General features: G+C 37.2%; 1 protein-coding gene and 1 non-coding gene across 2 annotated transcripts; both read right to left on the bottom strand.

Moving 5' to 3' along the window:
- Positions 1-1,915: 1,915 nt before the first annotated feature.
- On the bottom strand, positions 1,916-4,412 carry LOC133315826 (protein EDS1L-like). Its single transcript, XM_061517497.1, has 3 exons — positions 3,900-4,412; positions 2,974-3,768; positions 1,916-2,866 (listed from the first exon to the last, which is right to left on the bottom strand). Exons 1-3 carry the CDS (start codon positions 4,233-4,235, stop codon positions 2,138-2,140), a joined length of 1,860 nt encoding a protein of 619 aa, XP_061373481.1. The 5' UTR covers positions 4,236-4,412; the 3' UTR covers positions 1,916-2,137.
- A 4,930-nt stretch (positions 4,413-9,342) lies between these two features.
- On the bottom strand, positions 9,343-9,447 carry LOC133315865 (small nucleolar RNA R71). Its single transcript, XR_009752151.1, has one exon. It is a non-coding gene; the product is annotated as a small nucleolar RNA R71 (small nucleolar RNA).
- Positions 9,448-14,754: the final 5,307 nt, after the last annotated feature.

Raw genomic sequence — 14,754 nt, forward strand, 5'->3', positions numbered from 1 at the left:
ATCAAATGTTTACAAATTGAAGGGAAATATAATTACAGCAAACAAAAAAAATCAATATATTTAATTTCTTTTTTCTTATATGTTCTAAGTTATTTTCCCATATTTATTTATCTTCATCTCCAATTTACTTTTTTCCTTCTTTGTTTATTTGTTTTTGTCCCTTATTTATTTTTTATTTAATTTTATTATTATTTGTTTTCCAATCTTTTTCTTGTTTTTTATTTGGTGCATCGAGGCTCAAATCCTACTAATTTGAGTTAATGGTGAACGGCCACATTAGGGAATATTTTTCTTCTTTCCCAATAATAATTTTTCACGATTACATAATTCCTCAGTGTCTTTGGGCACTCCCTCACTCACATATGCAAAAAAATTATTTTGTCATCTCACATTTTTTTTTTTTTTTTTTATTACAACTCATATCTTTTTTTCTAAAGTTACTTTAGATAATTTTATCTAATGCTCACCGAAACAATGTTGTTTTGGATAGCAATTAGGGTGGGTTTATAATTTTAATTTATTTTAGGGGTATAATAATCTTTAACATTTTAATTAATTAATTTTTTAACACTAACACGACGTCGTTTCGATAAATATTAAATAAAATTGTCTAAAATAACATTAGATACTTTTTCTTTTGTATTTATTTGAAAATAAATCATCTCATATTAAAATTTCACATGAGCTGATTATGTGAAATTTTTATGTCTATCTCTTTCTTCATTAATAATAATTGGATTCCACCTATTTAATATATATAAAAAATAAAATAAACACAAAATCTTTAACACGAGAGAATCTTAAGTAGTTCACACCACCTTTCTTAGTTGTATACAAGGCGAAAACCACCATCTTGCATTCTACACCAATTAAGCGCATCATACCAAGTTACCAACTACTCTAACTGGGTTGATGGAATAACATATCAGTCCTCTTATCAACGAGCGAAGTTTGTGTGCTCTTGGAGCACAAAACAAACATTTGGTGGGACTGTGACGAGAGAAGAGAGAAGAGAGAAAAAGTTGAGGAGAGAGGTGAGAGAAGAAAAAAAGAAAAAATTTAATCTAGGTGTTAATTTTTTGAGTAAATATCTTTTTGGGTCCCTGATAAAATATACGGTTCCCACTTTAGTCCCTTATAAAAAAATTAGTCAGTTGGTCCATAAATTTAAAGTGGACCTATTTTAGTCCTTTTGAGGGGACTAATATGGGTCTTTTTTGAAATTGTGAGGACCACGATTTTAACTAAATGGGTCCACTTTGAATTTGTTAGGGACCAACTGACTAATTTTTTTTGTAAAGGACTAAAGTGAGAACCGTATATTTTGTTAGGGGCCAAAAATAATATTTACTTTTAATAAAAGAATCACGATGGTCCTGAACCACATTAAAAAAATTCCCTTGGTCAACACTATTGAATAGTGAAGAAATTAAATTTATTTCCTAGCTAGTTTGAATTTTGTAATGAAACGATCAAAGATGCAGTAAAATGTCTAACACGGCTAGTTCAACTTAATCACATCAAGGCCCATTAGTTAAAGGAAATGAACTCAGAACTCAGAAGTAAATAAGGTACTCAATTAACAATCAGTGTCGTAAAAATTCAGCTTCATAATCATTAAGATACGCATAAGATTTGTTTTCTTTTCTCACCTGAAAACAATGTTCTACCATGTGATGGATATGCACGTCTATCTTTCAAATAAAAAAACGCATTTAAAGTTTTGAACTGATTGGGGTCCGTTCAGAACAAAGGTCTAGGTAGGAGACGGTAACATATTCATAAGTCACTGTCCATTGGTGTAAAATAGTGTGAAATTTTTAGCGTGCAAAGAAGAGTTGATAGTCATATGGTGTTTGTTTTTGATGGATTTGGAGGGTTGACTATGGGAGAGAAAGGAAGAGAGCATACGAGAGATCCAACCAAGTCATTGTTAATGCACACAAGCCAAACATCAAACAAATACATTACTTCCAGTAATCTGAAAGATTAGTGGTACTCACAAGTTACACCAAACTCGGGATTCTTAAATATTAGGAATACAACACGAGAAAACATCTAACACACTACATGAGAAAACATACAAAACTACTCCTAGTTTTACAGCTTTATTTTGAGTGGAAATATAGATAGATCACTATACTTTCAGAGTAATGAGACTACCGATGCATGATGTGACCTTGTATTCCTCAGGAAGAGTTTCCCACCATTTTACAAATGTAGGATCCTTTAAGAACACATTCTTTGTTAGTTCCCCTTTATCAATCCACTTTTTAATGCCTTGTTCAAGTTGCACAACCCTTTCCTTGATACCTTCAAATGGTTTCTTGTTACTATTCCAGCGACAAAGCTCTTCCATCTCAGCCCAGAAGCTGGATTCAGAGATAACTCCTTTTGTCACCCTATTAGCATGTTCTAGCCATCTTTGAGTGTATCTATATCGTTTTGGCCTTCCCTTATCCATGTAAGGTCCTGTATCTTCATCCTTTGAATGGCGGTAATAGTTGGCAATATCTAGAGGCTCCACAAGACGACGAAAGCTGGTTCCAAGCTTAATCCATTCTTGTTTCCCTTCAAACTCATCTGGGAGTTCATACCTCTTTAGCATTTCAATGATCTCATCCCAAACTCCTGCCAGCACAAGCCTCTTCACATTTGCTTGGAAGTCCTTTCCCTCCTTTTGCACCTTGAAGGCATAATAATAACCCTTCCCCGTGTGTATCTCACATGTTGCTTTGTATGCTTCAAGTTCTCCCATGCTTCCCTGAGCTTTCTCCTTAATCTCCTTACTGATTTTTTCCTCATTTCTGTTTTTTTGTTTTTGCAACTCACCAGCTGCTCGAAGACACAGTCTTGCTCTAGTGCTCTGAAATTCCAGCCAAGAAATCATCACGTATTGAATAAATGTTGTGTTCTAATTTTATGCATGAGAATATAAAAACTAAATAGAAAGAGAAAACGCAAATTAATTACCAATCCAAGGCCATCTAAGGCCGTGCTAGTTGTGGCAATATCACTATTTGAACCATCAGCAGACAAGGGAAGATCTTCAAGTTGGTCTAAGTACACCACATTCTGCATTTCCAAGCTATCCTGCAATTCATCTTCATATGCTAGATGTTCCAATATGCTTTTGCTAGCAACTTCAGAAAGTTCTGCCAAATCGCTTAGCTGAGCAGTGTGGAACAAGAGTTGCAAAACAGCATCCGAGTTACTTATCACAATCAGTTGTCCATTTCCATTGCAGAAGATGTATTTTCCAAAGGGCCTATAAGGGCTTAAGTCAACAAAATTTGTCACTGTCTCCAGTAACAGATTTGTGCTGCCCATAAGAGTACAGGCAGCATGGCTTGTAACAGTTGCTGCATTCCTCATCACAGTCGAGTAAAATTCACAAGTCACATTACCTCTTCTTATTGAATCTTGGGATGAAGCTTTGTACTTGGGGGTGAAAGATTGGAGAATGGAGCTAAAATTTTGCTCAATGGAAGAGCAGGGAGTGAGAAAAATCCGTGGCACTATGTCATATCTCTTCACAAAGTGTATGAAGTAGCTAGACCAATTTTCTCGCCTTGAAGCATGAGAGAAAATATGATTACCAACTAAGGGAGACCCAAAAGTGACACAGAAAGGAGGCTTGTGGTTTTGGTTTTTGGTTGGGTTAAGGTACTCTTCCAAGGCCCAAAACGTTGCAAGAATTGCCACTGCAGCTCCAGAGGAGTGCCCTGTAAATATTATTTGCTTCCCTTCTGTCATAGCTTTATTCACCTTCAGATTTTAACGGTTTCATTACTTTAGTCAAAATAATTAACCAAAAATAGAAACTACCATCATGGTAACTGAAACTACCAGAAAAAAACTGCAAAACTAAAATGAATCAAAGATTGTCGGTAACATACCTCAGATTTAATAGAAGACTTTCCCAATATGAGATTGAATCTCTTTAAAAAAGCTTCATTCACCAAAGCAGGTTCATCGTTACCAATACTTCTAAGTGAAGGGAACAGTTCAAGATCTATCTTTGTTTCCCCAAAGGGTTTACTAACAAACCAATCAGCAGCATCCCAAGATCCCGAAAAGCTAATAATAAGGTTAGCTTCAGAAGAAGTCCGAATCTTTTCAAGAAGATAATACTTATCTTGTGGTAACTTGTGAGCTTTGAAGGCAAAGGAACATGCCTTCTTGATAAGCTCTTCTTTCAATCCAATCTTATCTCCAATGGACCCTCCAGCCATTTTTCTTAAAAGCTTTCTCTATTCTCCAATGGAACCTGTAGTTTCAGAAAGATTAGTGGTTGCTTGATTGGAGTTGCTGCGTCTTCTTATACAAAGGGGATGGAAACTCAAGTTAAATTGCTATATTGACGAAGACTATGTAGTTTCACGAAGTTGTGTGTGTGTTTCCTTAATGGAAATGGGGATGGAAACTCAGTTAACTTGCTCTATTCGACGAAGACCGATATAAAGTCGACGCTAAAGTTAGAAGTGGGGTCCACAAATATAAAACTATGTCCAATCAAACTAAGGCTTACGAAGCTGCCGGGCAGGTTGCTACCTCTTTTCTCAGCGGGCAGCGAACCCTAATATTCGCGACTTTTTTTATTTTTCATTTGGTTTTTAAATTATTAAAATCGTACGTAGTTTAAGAAGCAACTTAAAAGTGAAAAATTACTCTTATATTATATGTGATATATTTCTTTTCTACACACCCTTCGATAACTGTGTCATATTTTTTTATTTTTTTTTATTTTTAAGTGGTGGAACCAACAAATTTATCTCTATGACATGAGATAACTTATCTTCTTTAACATGACATTAATAAAACCCAACTTAAAATAGTATAAGTTGTACTTTACCATAATTATGATATTATTTTTAAGAATTTGGTGTTTGTACTTTTAAATGATATAAAATTATGTCATTTTAAGCGAAAGAAATAGATAAAAATTAAAAAGTATGAAGGAAAAAGTTGGGTGTCTTTTTTAATTAAAATTGTAAATAAAAATACAATTTCTTTTGTAAGCTAAAAATATTAGTTTTAATAACAATGACCTCCAAAGCACGAACACAAAGTTTTTTTAAAGATTTGCGTGTCGGACACGTGTCCGACACGCTCGGACCCGCGTCCGACATGCGGTCAATATTTGAGAACACGCGGTCAACTCTCCGACACGTTCAGACACGTTTTTTTGACACGCAATCAACTTTTTCAGACACGCGGTCAACGCTTGGACACATTTTTTTTTTAAAAAAAAATCTTAATTTTATTTTGTTAACTAAATATAAAAGAAATAATTTATAAATTAACTTTTTTCTGTTATAAAATTTGACAAGAAAAATTAACAAAGTACGAAAAATTATTTATATTTATATTTATGTTATGAAATTTAAATATTTGATTGGTTATATGACTTATTATGGACTCTTATATGTATAAAATATAAAATATATTATATATATTAAAATTTTTATTTAATATCAAAACGTGTCCCAACGTGTCGAAATATGACATTTTATAGAATTAACGTGTCAGCGTGTCGTGACGTGTCGTGTCCCGTGTCTGTGTCCGTGCATCATAGACAATGACCATCGTTTAAAAGGATAAATATGTTTTCCTATTTTTCTAACATTAGTTTACTTAAGTCGTATTTAATGTATATAATTAATTACAAAAATAAATTTTAAATATTATATATTATGGACTCATATACGAGGCTCATTAAGTGACGAGCCCAATAACGGACAATCCAAGATGCTAATCAAGTATAACTATGGAAAGATATCCATTAAAGATATCAGTCCTAATACAACAACATGACATATGGGCTCGGGGCGTCATCAGAGACACTAAAGGTTCAGAATCCACTACCCCCAGGTAAACTCTATAAATAGAAGGTAAAACCTACAGGTAGTCAGGTACGGTACTTTCTCTCTCTTACTGTTATGTTGTCACTGCGCGCGCACACACACCCCTTTTGACAAAGCCGTTATTGTTCTTCTGTGCACAGTGATCTGCTTGACTCAAGGGTATCTCATCCATAGATACCTTAGAGAGGGAACTAGATCCAAGAGTAATATACTAGTCCATTGGACTAAACATCTTTGTCTCTAAGACATAACACTGGGGACGTCTGTGGGGAATCGGCAAATTTGATATTCCCACGATTTTGACTGAAGATGGAAATTCGTACAAGGAGTAACAACCAACAGCCACAACCTCCCAATCATCCATTGGATCCTGTTTTGGAAGAAGTGAATCAACCTCAGAACCAACCAGAAAACGAAGTGGACTATGATGCGGTCCATGTCAGCGACGACATCTCGGACACTGCCTCTATGCCATCCCCCTACAACCAGGTTGCGAACCCAGCTCCACCTCATCCTCAGAATCCTGCGGATGCAGCTACCCGCATTGCGCATGCTACAGATCCTGACTCCCGTCTTGCTCAAAATGCATTCACCGCGATTATACGGCGGATGAAGGATATGGAGAATCGAAACAATCTCCAACGACGAGAAGATTTCAGGAGAATTCAGGAGGAAAACACAAGGAGGATGCAAGATTTGGAGCGACGCTTACTGGAGCTGAGGGGATTGGGATCTGAAGGGGTTCAGATCCGAGATGGTAATGATCAGGACGAGGATCATAACCCGGGTACTCAAATCTGGGTTAGAGAAACTGAGATCCAGGGAAGATTAAATGTTGGAGTAGCTGTGGATCCAAATCTGGGGAGCCTTGAAAATAATAATCATAATGCGAATATGCGACCTCTTTCCCAAAATTCTACGACAAGGGGAAATATGCAGAGAAACCGGGAAGAAACACTTCTTAACCGAGATGCTCAACCTGTCAGAGGGCGTGTTGAACCCGGTGTTTATAGGAGGAAGTACAGTAGGGGGCAGTACAATAACAGCCCATTTACCGGCGAGATACTAAATGCTCCATTCCCGGAGGAATTTGATTCGGCACACTTGCCGAAATATGATGGAAGTCAGGATCCTCAGGTTCATATAGATGCATTCGACACAGACATGTATATCCGTGGAATTGATGAGCCCATCATATCCCGAATATTTGCTACAACCTTAACTGGAGCTGGTGATAACTCTCCCAAATAAGAGTTAATTTTTTATTTTTATGATGAATTTGTTGCATAAATTCCATATAAGTTGACCTCTTTGCATGATAAATGAGTTAAATGTTGCATATTTATGATTGAATGCTTTGAGATGACTAAGTATTGAAAATAAGACAATATCCCTTGATTTTGGGTAAGAAAAGATGACTTGTTGAGTGTTTGTCTAGTGCAGGAAAAATTGACGTAGGAATGTTGTAGCAGAGAAGATGACGAAATAATGATATAGCAAGCGCTACAACATGACAACGTGGACAAAGGAACAATCGAACTTTTGAAATTCAAAAGTTAATTAATTCCCAACAAATGGATAAGACACCAGCAAGAAAATACAAGGATCAAGGACGAATTCAAAGATTGAGTCCTATCCCAAAATCCCAAAGAACAAGGACAACAAACCTTTACTCGGTCAACAACAACATTGGCACAAGAAATCCAAGAAAATCAAGATCTTATCCAAGCAAGTGCCAACAGCCCAAGAATCTAGGGATACGGTAAGGCTGCAACAATAAGATTCATGGGTTTTCACTCCTAACCCTAAGCCCAATCATCCAACCACTTTTCCTATTTAAAGAGGAGTCCCCCACTGATTAAAAAAAGGAGTTTTAGGACGGTTTCAAGGAGAGTTCAGAGAGGTTCAAGGTTTGAGAAGTCAGAAGCGAGTGAGGACATTTTAGAGAGAGAAAGTAAGGTTCTTGGAGGAGGAAAAGCTGCTGGAGCAGTGCTGGAGCAAGGCAGTGACAACGTTTTCCTACAACATTCGTTTTCATCTTTATTTTTGTTTTCCAATGTGTTCTTTCTTTCTTTTCTCTGTTTTATTTAATTCTATTATGAGCTAATTTGCTCTATAGGTTAGGTGATAAAGTACCTATGTTGTAACATTGAGATGTATGCCTAAACTTTGTTTATGTTAATGTTTAATTAGTTATTCAACGAGTTTGCTTAATCTTATTCATGTGTGCATGTCGAGAGATACATATGTGATATTGAGGAGGTTGGGGACGAGAGGTTTCCGAATCCAGACCCTTGTTGAATTGTGTGGATTAATCAGATTAAAATTAACTTAATTAAGTTGTGGGTAGAGAGATCATTCACACCACAAAGCCTAGAACTTGAACTTGAACAATTCAGTAATTAGTTCGACCATAGAGAAGTGGGAATTAGTTATTGGATATATATGTTAGGTTGGTCAAAAGCCCCAGCATACCTTAGTGTTCGGTTACTAGTTAAACATTGATATAGCATTGTTAAAGCATAGTTTCAGTATTGCTGTATCAGGGAAATTGAACCTGACCTATATCTCATCCATCATCTTAATACCTATTAATTTAGTTTACTGTTTTCTTAATTTTAATTGTCTTTTATTTTATAAATCCAATCATCAAAATCAATCTCTTACCTACTTTCTTCACTTAAATAATCATTACTTGACACTTATCTCCGTGGGAACGATACTTGGACTCATACATCCCTTTATTACTTGTGACACGTGCACTTGTGTATTTGTGTGGAAGATTTAATTGATTACAAATTGCACAACAAATTTTTGGCGCCGTTGCCGGGGATAATTATAAAGTTGTTTTTATTTTAGTGAAGAATTTTAATTCTTTTATATCCTTTACCTTTCTCCTTACTGTTTTCAAGTTGTTAATTGCAGCGTATGAGCAGTTCTTCTTCAAAGCAAGAAACAGATTTTGATCCGGAGATTGAAAGAACATTTCGAGCAAGAAGGAGACGACAAAGACGCAGCAATTCTGCAGCAATACCTAACATGGCAGAAAGGCTGAGAAACGGTGAAGAGGATGAACCTGGACATAACAATGAAGGTCCAAATCAGGTTGAGATTCCAATCAGAGCGCATGCAATTCCTACGCTCAACAATCTGCATTCTGGAATCGTTCAACCTGATATAGCAGCAAAAAAATTTGAGCTGAAGCCAGTGATGTTTAACATGCTGCAGACCATTGGTCAATTCAATGGACTGCCTAGTGAAGACCCTCACCTTCACCTCAAGAATTTTATGGATGTAGCAGACACTTTCAAAATCAGAGGAGTTACATCCGATGCTCTAAAGCTGAAGTTGTTCCCATATTCCCTCACCAACAAAGCTAAAGCATGGTTGAATTGTTTACAACCACAGTCAATCCGAAGTTGGGAGGAGTTGGCAGACAAGTTTTTACTGAAGTCCCTCCCATGAAGGCAGCCCAATACAGGAATGATATATCAACCTTCAAGCAATTGCAAGAAGAGTCATTTTATGAGGCTTGGGAGAAGTTCAAGGATCTGTTGAGGAAGTGCCCAAATCATGGCATTCCCGAATAGATTCAAATGGAGACATTCTATAATGGGCTTAATGGACCAACAAAGAGTATGGTCGATGCATCATCTGGAGGAGCCCTTTTAGAAAAGACATATACAGAAGCATATGCAATATTAGAGAGGATGGCAGTCAACAACTATCAGTGGCCTGTAGAAAGATCAAGTTCAACACCAAAGAAGGCTATTGGAGTTTGGGAACTCGATGCTGTAACAGCACTCTCAGCACAAATTTTAGCTTTGAACAACTCTATCAAGACGCTGAATATGTCTACTGAAGCTAAAGCACAACCAGTCAATTCCATAACTGATGCTATATCGTGTGTTTTTTGTAATGGTCCCCATGTTTATGATAACTGTCCACAAAACCCTCAATCTGTTTGTCTTATAGGTAATTTCAACAGGAACAACAATCCATATTCAAATACCTATAATCTCGGATGTCACCCAAATTTTTCCTATTCTCAAGGACAACAACATGGACAACATCAAGGACAACAACAAATGCCCTCAGATATAGCAGGAAGGTCATATAAAGCTCCATACCCTCCTGGATTCATGCAGCAGCATCATCAACCTAGACAGCACACTGATACATCAAGTACACTGGAAAGCATGCTGAAAGATTACATGACAAGGAGTGATGCTATAATTCATAATCAAGCTGCATCAATCAAGAATTTGAAGACTCAAGTAGGTCAATTGGCAGAAGCACTTAGAAGCAGACCTCAAGGAACCTTGCCAAGCAATACTGAAGTCCCAAAGAAAAATGGAGAAGAATAGGTCAATGTTATATCATTGCGGAGTGGTAAAGCCGTAGATGAACAAGAAGTTATAAAGAACTACCATGAGCAGAAACAGAAAGCATTGAGCCAGATTGAAGAAGATAAAGTTGCTGAAGAGGTGGAAAATCATGATCAACCCAAAGAACCTCAAGTTGCTGACACTGAGAATATTGCTATAGCAACACCACAGCAAGGTCAGACCGTCAACAAAGCAAAAAGACTACCACTTCCCTTCCCTCAAAGATTGCAGAAGCAAACTGATGACAAGCAATACAAGAAGTTCCTTGATGTTCTAAAACAGTTGCATATCAATGTACCCTTGGTTGAAGCTCTCGAGCAAATGCCAAGTTATGCCAAATTCATGAAGGACATCTTGGAAAAGAAGAGGAAGCTGGAGGAATATGAGACAGTAGCTCTCACCCAAGAAAGTAGTCAATACTACCTCAACAAGTTACCACCAAAGTTAAAAGATCCAGGGAGTTTTACTATTCCTTGTACTATTGGTAACCAATATGTAGGTAATGCATTATTAGATTTAGGCTCAAGTATTAACCTTATGCCTAAAAGTATTTTCAGGAAGCTTGGAATAGGAGAAGCACATCCAACCACTGTTGCGCTATTGATGGCTGATAGATCAATAACTTATCTAGAAGGAAAAATTGAAGATGTGTTGGTAAAAGTGGATAAGTTCATTTTTCCCGCTGACTTTATTGTTCTTGACTTTGAAGCAGATAGGGAAGTGCCCATCGTTTTGGGGAAGAGCATTCTTAGCCACCAGACGAGCAGAGATTGATCTTGAGAAAGGAGACTTGACTATGCGAGTTAATAATGAGCAAGTTACATTCAATGTACTCAAAGCCATGAAGTATCCTGAACAAGTGGAAGAATGTGCTAGCATGGACACCATTGATGCAGTTCTGCTACAGCAATGAAAACAGCAAACAAAGATAGAACCACCTAATGTTGCTATAACAGAAGAATGTACAAACGATGAAGAGGAGATGAAGGAATGTCTAGCATGGATGGATTCCCAACCAACAAGGCCATACAAGAAGAAACACTTTGAGTCCCTTGGAGAAAGAGTGATAAAGACACTCAAACCATCCATAGAAGAACCTCCAATCCTTGAGCTCAAACCACTGCCCCAGCATCTTAAATATGCATATTTAGGAGATGAAAATACTTTACCTGTTATTATTTCATCTTTTGTCTCTGATGCAGAAACGGAGCAGTTGCTAAAAGTACTAAAGGAGCATAAAAGAGCCCTCAGATGGAGCATAACAGACATAAAAAGAATTATCCCTACATTCTGCACACACAAAATATTGCTGCAAGAAGGCTACAGCAGCACTGTGCAGCCTCAAAGAAGGCTGAATCCTATGATGAAAGAAGTTGTCAAGAAAGAAGTGATTAAATGGCTTGATGCAGGAGTAATATACCCCATTTCAGATAGCCAATGGATAAGTCCTGTGCAATGTGTGCCAAAGAAAGGAGGAATCACAGTTGTGAAGAATGAGAAAAATGAGCTTATACCAACAAGAACTGTGACCGGATGGAGAATATGCCAGGATTATAAGAAGCTTAATGATGCTACAAGGAAGGACCACTTCCCCTTGCCATTCATTGATCAAATGTTGGACAGACTGGCAGGGAAGGAGTTCTATTACTTTTTAGATTGATATTCGGGCTACAACCAGATTGCTGTAGCTTCAGAAGATCAAGACAAGACCACATTTACTTGCCCGTATGGAACATTTGCCTTTAGAAGGATGCCATTTGGATTATGCAATGCACCAGCGACCTTCCAAAGGTGTATGATGGCAATATTCACAGATATGGTGGAAAATTTTGTGGAAATATTCATGGATGATTTCTCAGTCTTTGGAGAATCATTTGAATCTTGTCTTGAAAATTTATCAAAAGTACTCAAGAGATGTGAAGAGACTAACCTAGTACTGAATTGGGAGAAATGTCATTTCATGGTCAAGGAAGGTATAGTCTTGGGTCACAAAGTATCAAAGGATGGACTAGAAATTGATAGAGCAAAGATATCAGCAATTCAGAAGCTGCCCATACCCGTTAATGTTAAGGGAATCAGAAGCTTTTTGGGGCATGCTGGATTCTATAGGAGGTTCATCAAGGACTTCTCAAAAATTTCCAGACCTATATGCAGATTGCTGGAGCAAAACACCCCCTTCGTAATTGATGATCAATGCAAGGCAGCATTTGAAGAATTGAAGCAGAAGCTTGTTACAGCACCCATAATTGTTGCACCCGATTGGACTTCACCATTTGAAATCATGTGTGATGCTAGTGAATGTGCCATTGGTGCAGTGCTTGGTCAAAGAAAGAATAGGATATTTCATCTTATCTATTATGCTAGCAAAACGCTTACAGGGGCACAATTTAATTATACAGTCACTGCAAAAGAACTTTTATCTGTTTTTTTTGCATTTGAAAAGTTTAGATCTTATTTATTTGGTGCTAAAGTGACTTTTTTACTGACCATGCAACCATCAAATATTTGGTGGAGAAAAAGGACTCAAAGCCAAGATTGATAAGGTGGATTCTTTTACTTCAAGATTTTGACTTGGAGATTAAAGATAAAAAGGGCACAGAGAACCAAATAGCAGAACACCTATCAAGGCTAGATGATGGAAGGTCAGAAGTTGATGAAGAACCAGTGAAAGATGAATTCCCAGATGAGCAGCTGTTTGCTATTGACTATGCTATAGCACCATGGTACGCTGATATAGCAAACTTCTTGGTGAGTGGAATAATGCCAAATCATAAGAACTCACAGCAGAGAAAGAGGTTCATCCATGACTGCAAATATTATCTTTGGGATGAACAATACTTATTTAAGAGATGCCCAGACCAAATTTTAAGAAGATGTGTGCCGGAAGAGGAGATGCAATCTATACTTGAACATTGTCACTCATCTCCCTATGGTGGCCACTATGCTGGAGTCAGAACAACATAAAAAATGCTACAATCAGGTTTTTACTGGCCCTCTTTATTTAAAGACTCACATGTGTTTGTTTCAAGTTGTGATAGGTGCCAAAGAACCGGAAATGTATCAAGGAGACATGAAATGCCCCTCAATCCCATCTTGGAAGTTGAATTATTTGACGTTTGGGGCCTAGATTTCATGGGACCATTCCCACCTTCGTTTGGAAATCAATATATCTTGGTGGCAGTGGACTACGTCTCTAAATGGATAGAAGCAGCAGCATTACCCACCAATGACTCCAAAGTGGTTTGGAAGTTCCTCAAAAAGAATATCTTCACAAGGTTTGGCACACCAAGAGCAATCATAAGTGATGAAGGAAGCCATTTTTGCAGTAAGCAATTTGAACATCTTTTGGCCAAATATGGAGTGAAGCACAAGATTGCTACAACATACCATCCTCAGACCAGTGGGCAAGTTGAAGTGTCCAATAGAGAAATCAATAGGATCTTAGAAAAGGTGGTAAATCTTTCAAGAAAAGATTGGTCATTCAGATTGGATGACTCACTATGGGCATATAGGATTGCTTACAAGACAGCATTAGGTGCATCTCCATACAGAATCGTCTACGGCAAGGCATGTCACCTACCTGTTGAGTTAGAGCATAAATCATACTGGGCTATATCAAAGCTGAATCTGGACGAACAAGCAGCTGGACAGAAGATAATGCTACAGCTAAATGAACTGGATGAGTTCAGGATGAATGCATATGAAAATGCCAAACTTTACAAAGAAAACATGAAGAAATGGCATGATAATAAGATCCTGCCAAGGGAATTTGAGCAAGGTTAACAAGTTCTTCTATTTAACTCAAGGCTCAAGCTCTTTCCAGGCAAGCTCAAATCAAGGTGGACATGACCCTTTAAGGTTGCACATGTGTATCCCTATGGAGCTATTGAAATTATGAATGAAAAAGATGGGAGCACATTCAAGGTTAATGGACAAAGGCTGAAACACTATTGGGGAGATCAAAATATCAAGGAGACAACCATTATCTCCTTGATTGAACCAAGTTGAATCTAATGAGAAATAAGTCAGGCTGAAGACTATAACACAAGCGCTTTTGGGAGGCAGCCCAAAGTTTAATTAGGAAGTTTTTTAATTAAATGCATTTTAATTTCAGTATTTTAAATTATTGCAAGTATTAAATTTTGTATTTTCAATTATTAGAATTAGGATAAGTTAGTTTCATGTTCTTTTTTTTAATTAAGATGTTTTGCAGGGAGAAAAAGGGTGTTGATACCCATTAAATAAAAATAGAGGAACTCAGGCTGCAGCACAAGGTCATGGGAAATTAAAACCCATAGCAATTGGGTTGTAATAAAAGGATCGGGCTAAGCAAGCTTCAGGCCCAATTCAGATGCAGCAATTGAAGTCAATATAATGTGCAGTAGGCCCAATGGTAAAATTTTCAGAAGCTGCCACATCATCACTGACGCTATAACAGTGCAACGGTTGAAAATTCAAGGAAGGGATGAAACGACATAGCTGGCAGACTTGTAAGCACA

This window comes from Gastrolobium bilobum, unplaced genomic scaffold, assembly GCF_033153095.1.
Source record: "Gastrolobium bilobum isolate Gb01-03AN ecotype WA unplaced genomic scaffold, APGP_CSIRO_Gbil_v1 utg2673, whole genome shotgun sequence".
Classification (NCBI taxonomy): Eukaryota; Viridiplantae; Streptophyta; class Magnoliopsida; order Fabales; family Fabaceae; genus Gastrolobium; species Gastrolobium bilobum.

What these genes read in the sequence shown, in the direction of transcription:
- LOC133315826 (XM_061517497.1), bottom strand. Translation starts at nt 4,235, where the DNA reads ATGGCTGGAGGGTCCATTGGAGATAAGATTGGATTGAAAGAAGAGCTT. An exon ending in AGTCTTCTATTAAATCTGAG is followed by an intron (nt 3,769 to 3,899) that starts GTATGTTACCGA and finishes TAAAATCTGAAG; the next exon opens with GTGAATAAAGCTATGACAGA. An exon ending in CCTTAGATGGCCTTGGATTG is followed by an intron (nt 2,867 to 2,973) that starts GTAATTAATTTG and finishes CTGGAATTTCAG; the next exon opens with AGCACTAGAGCAAGACTGTG.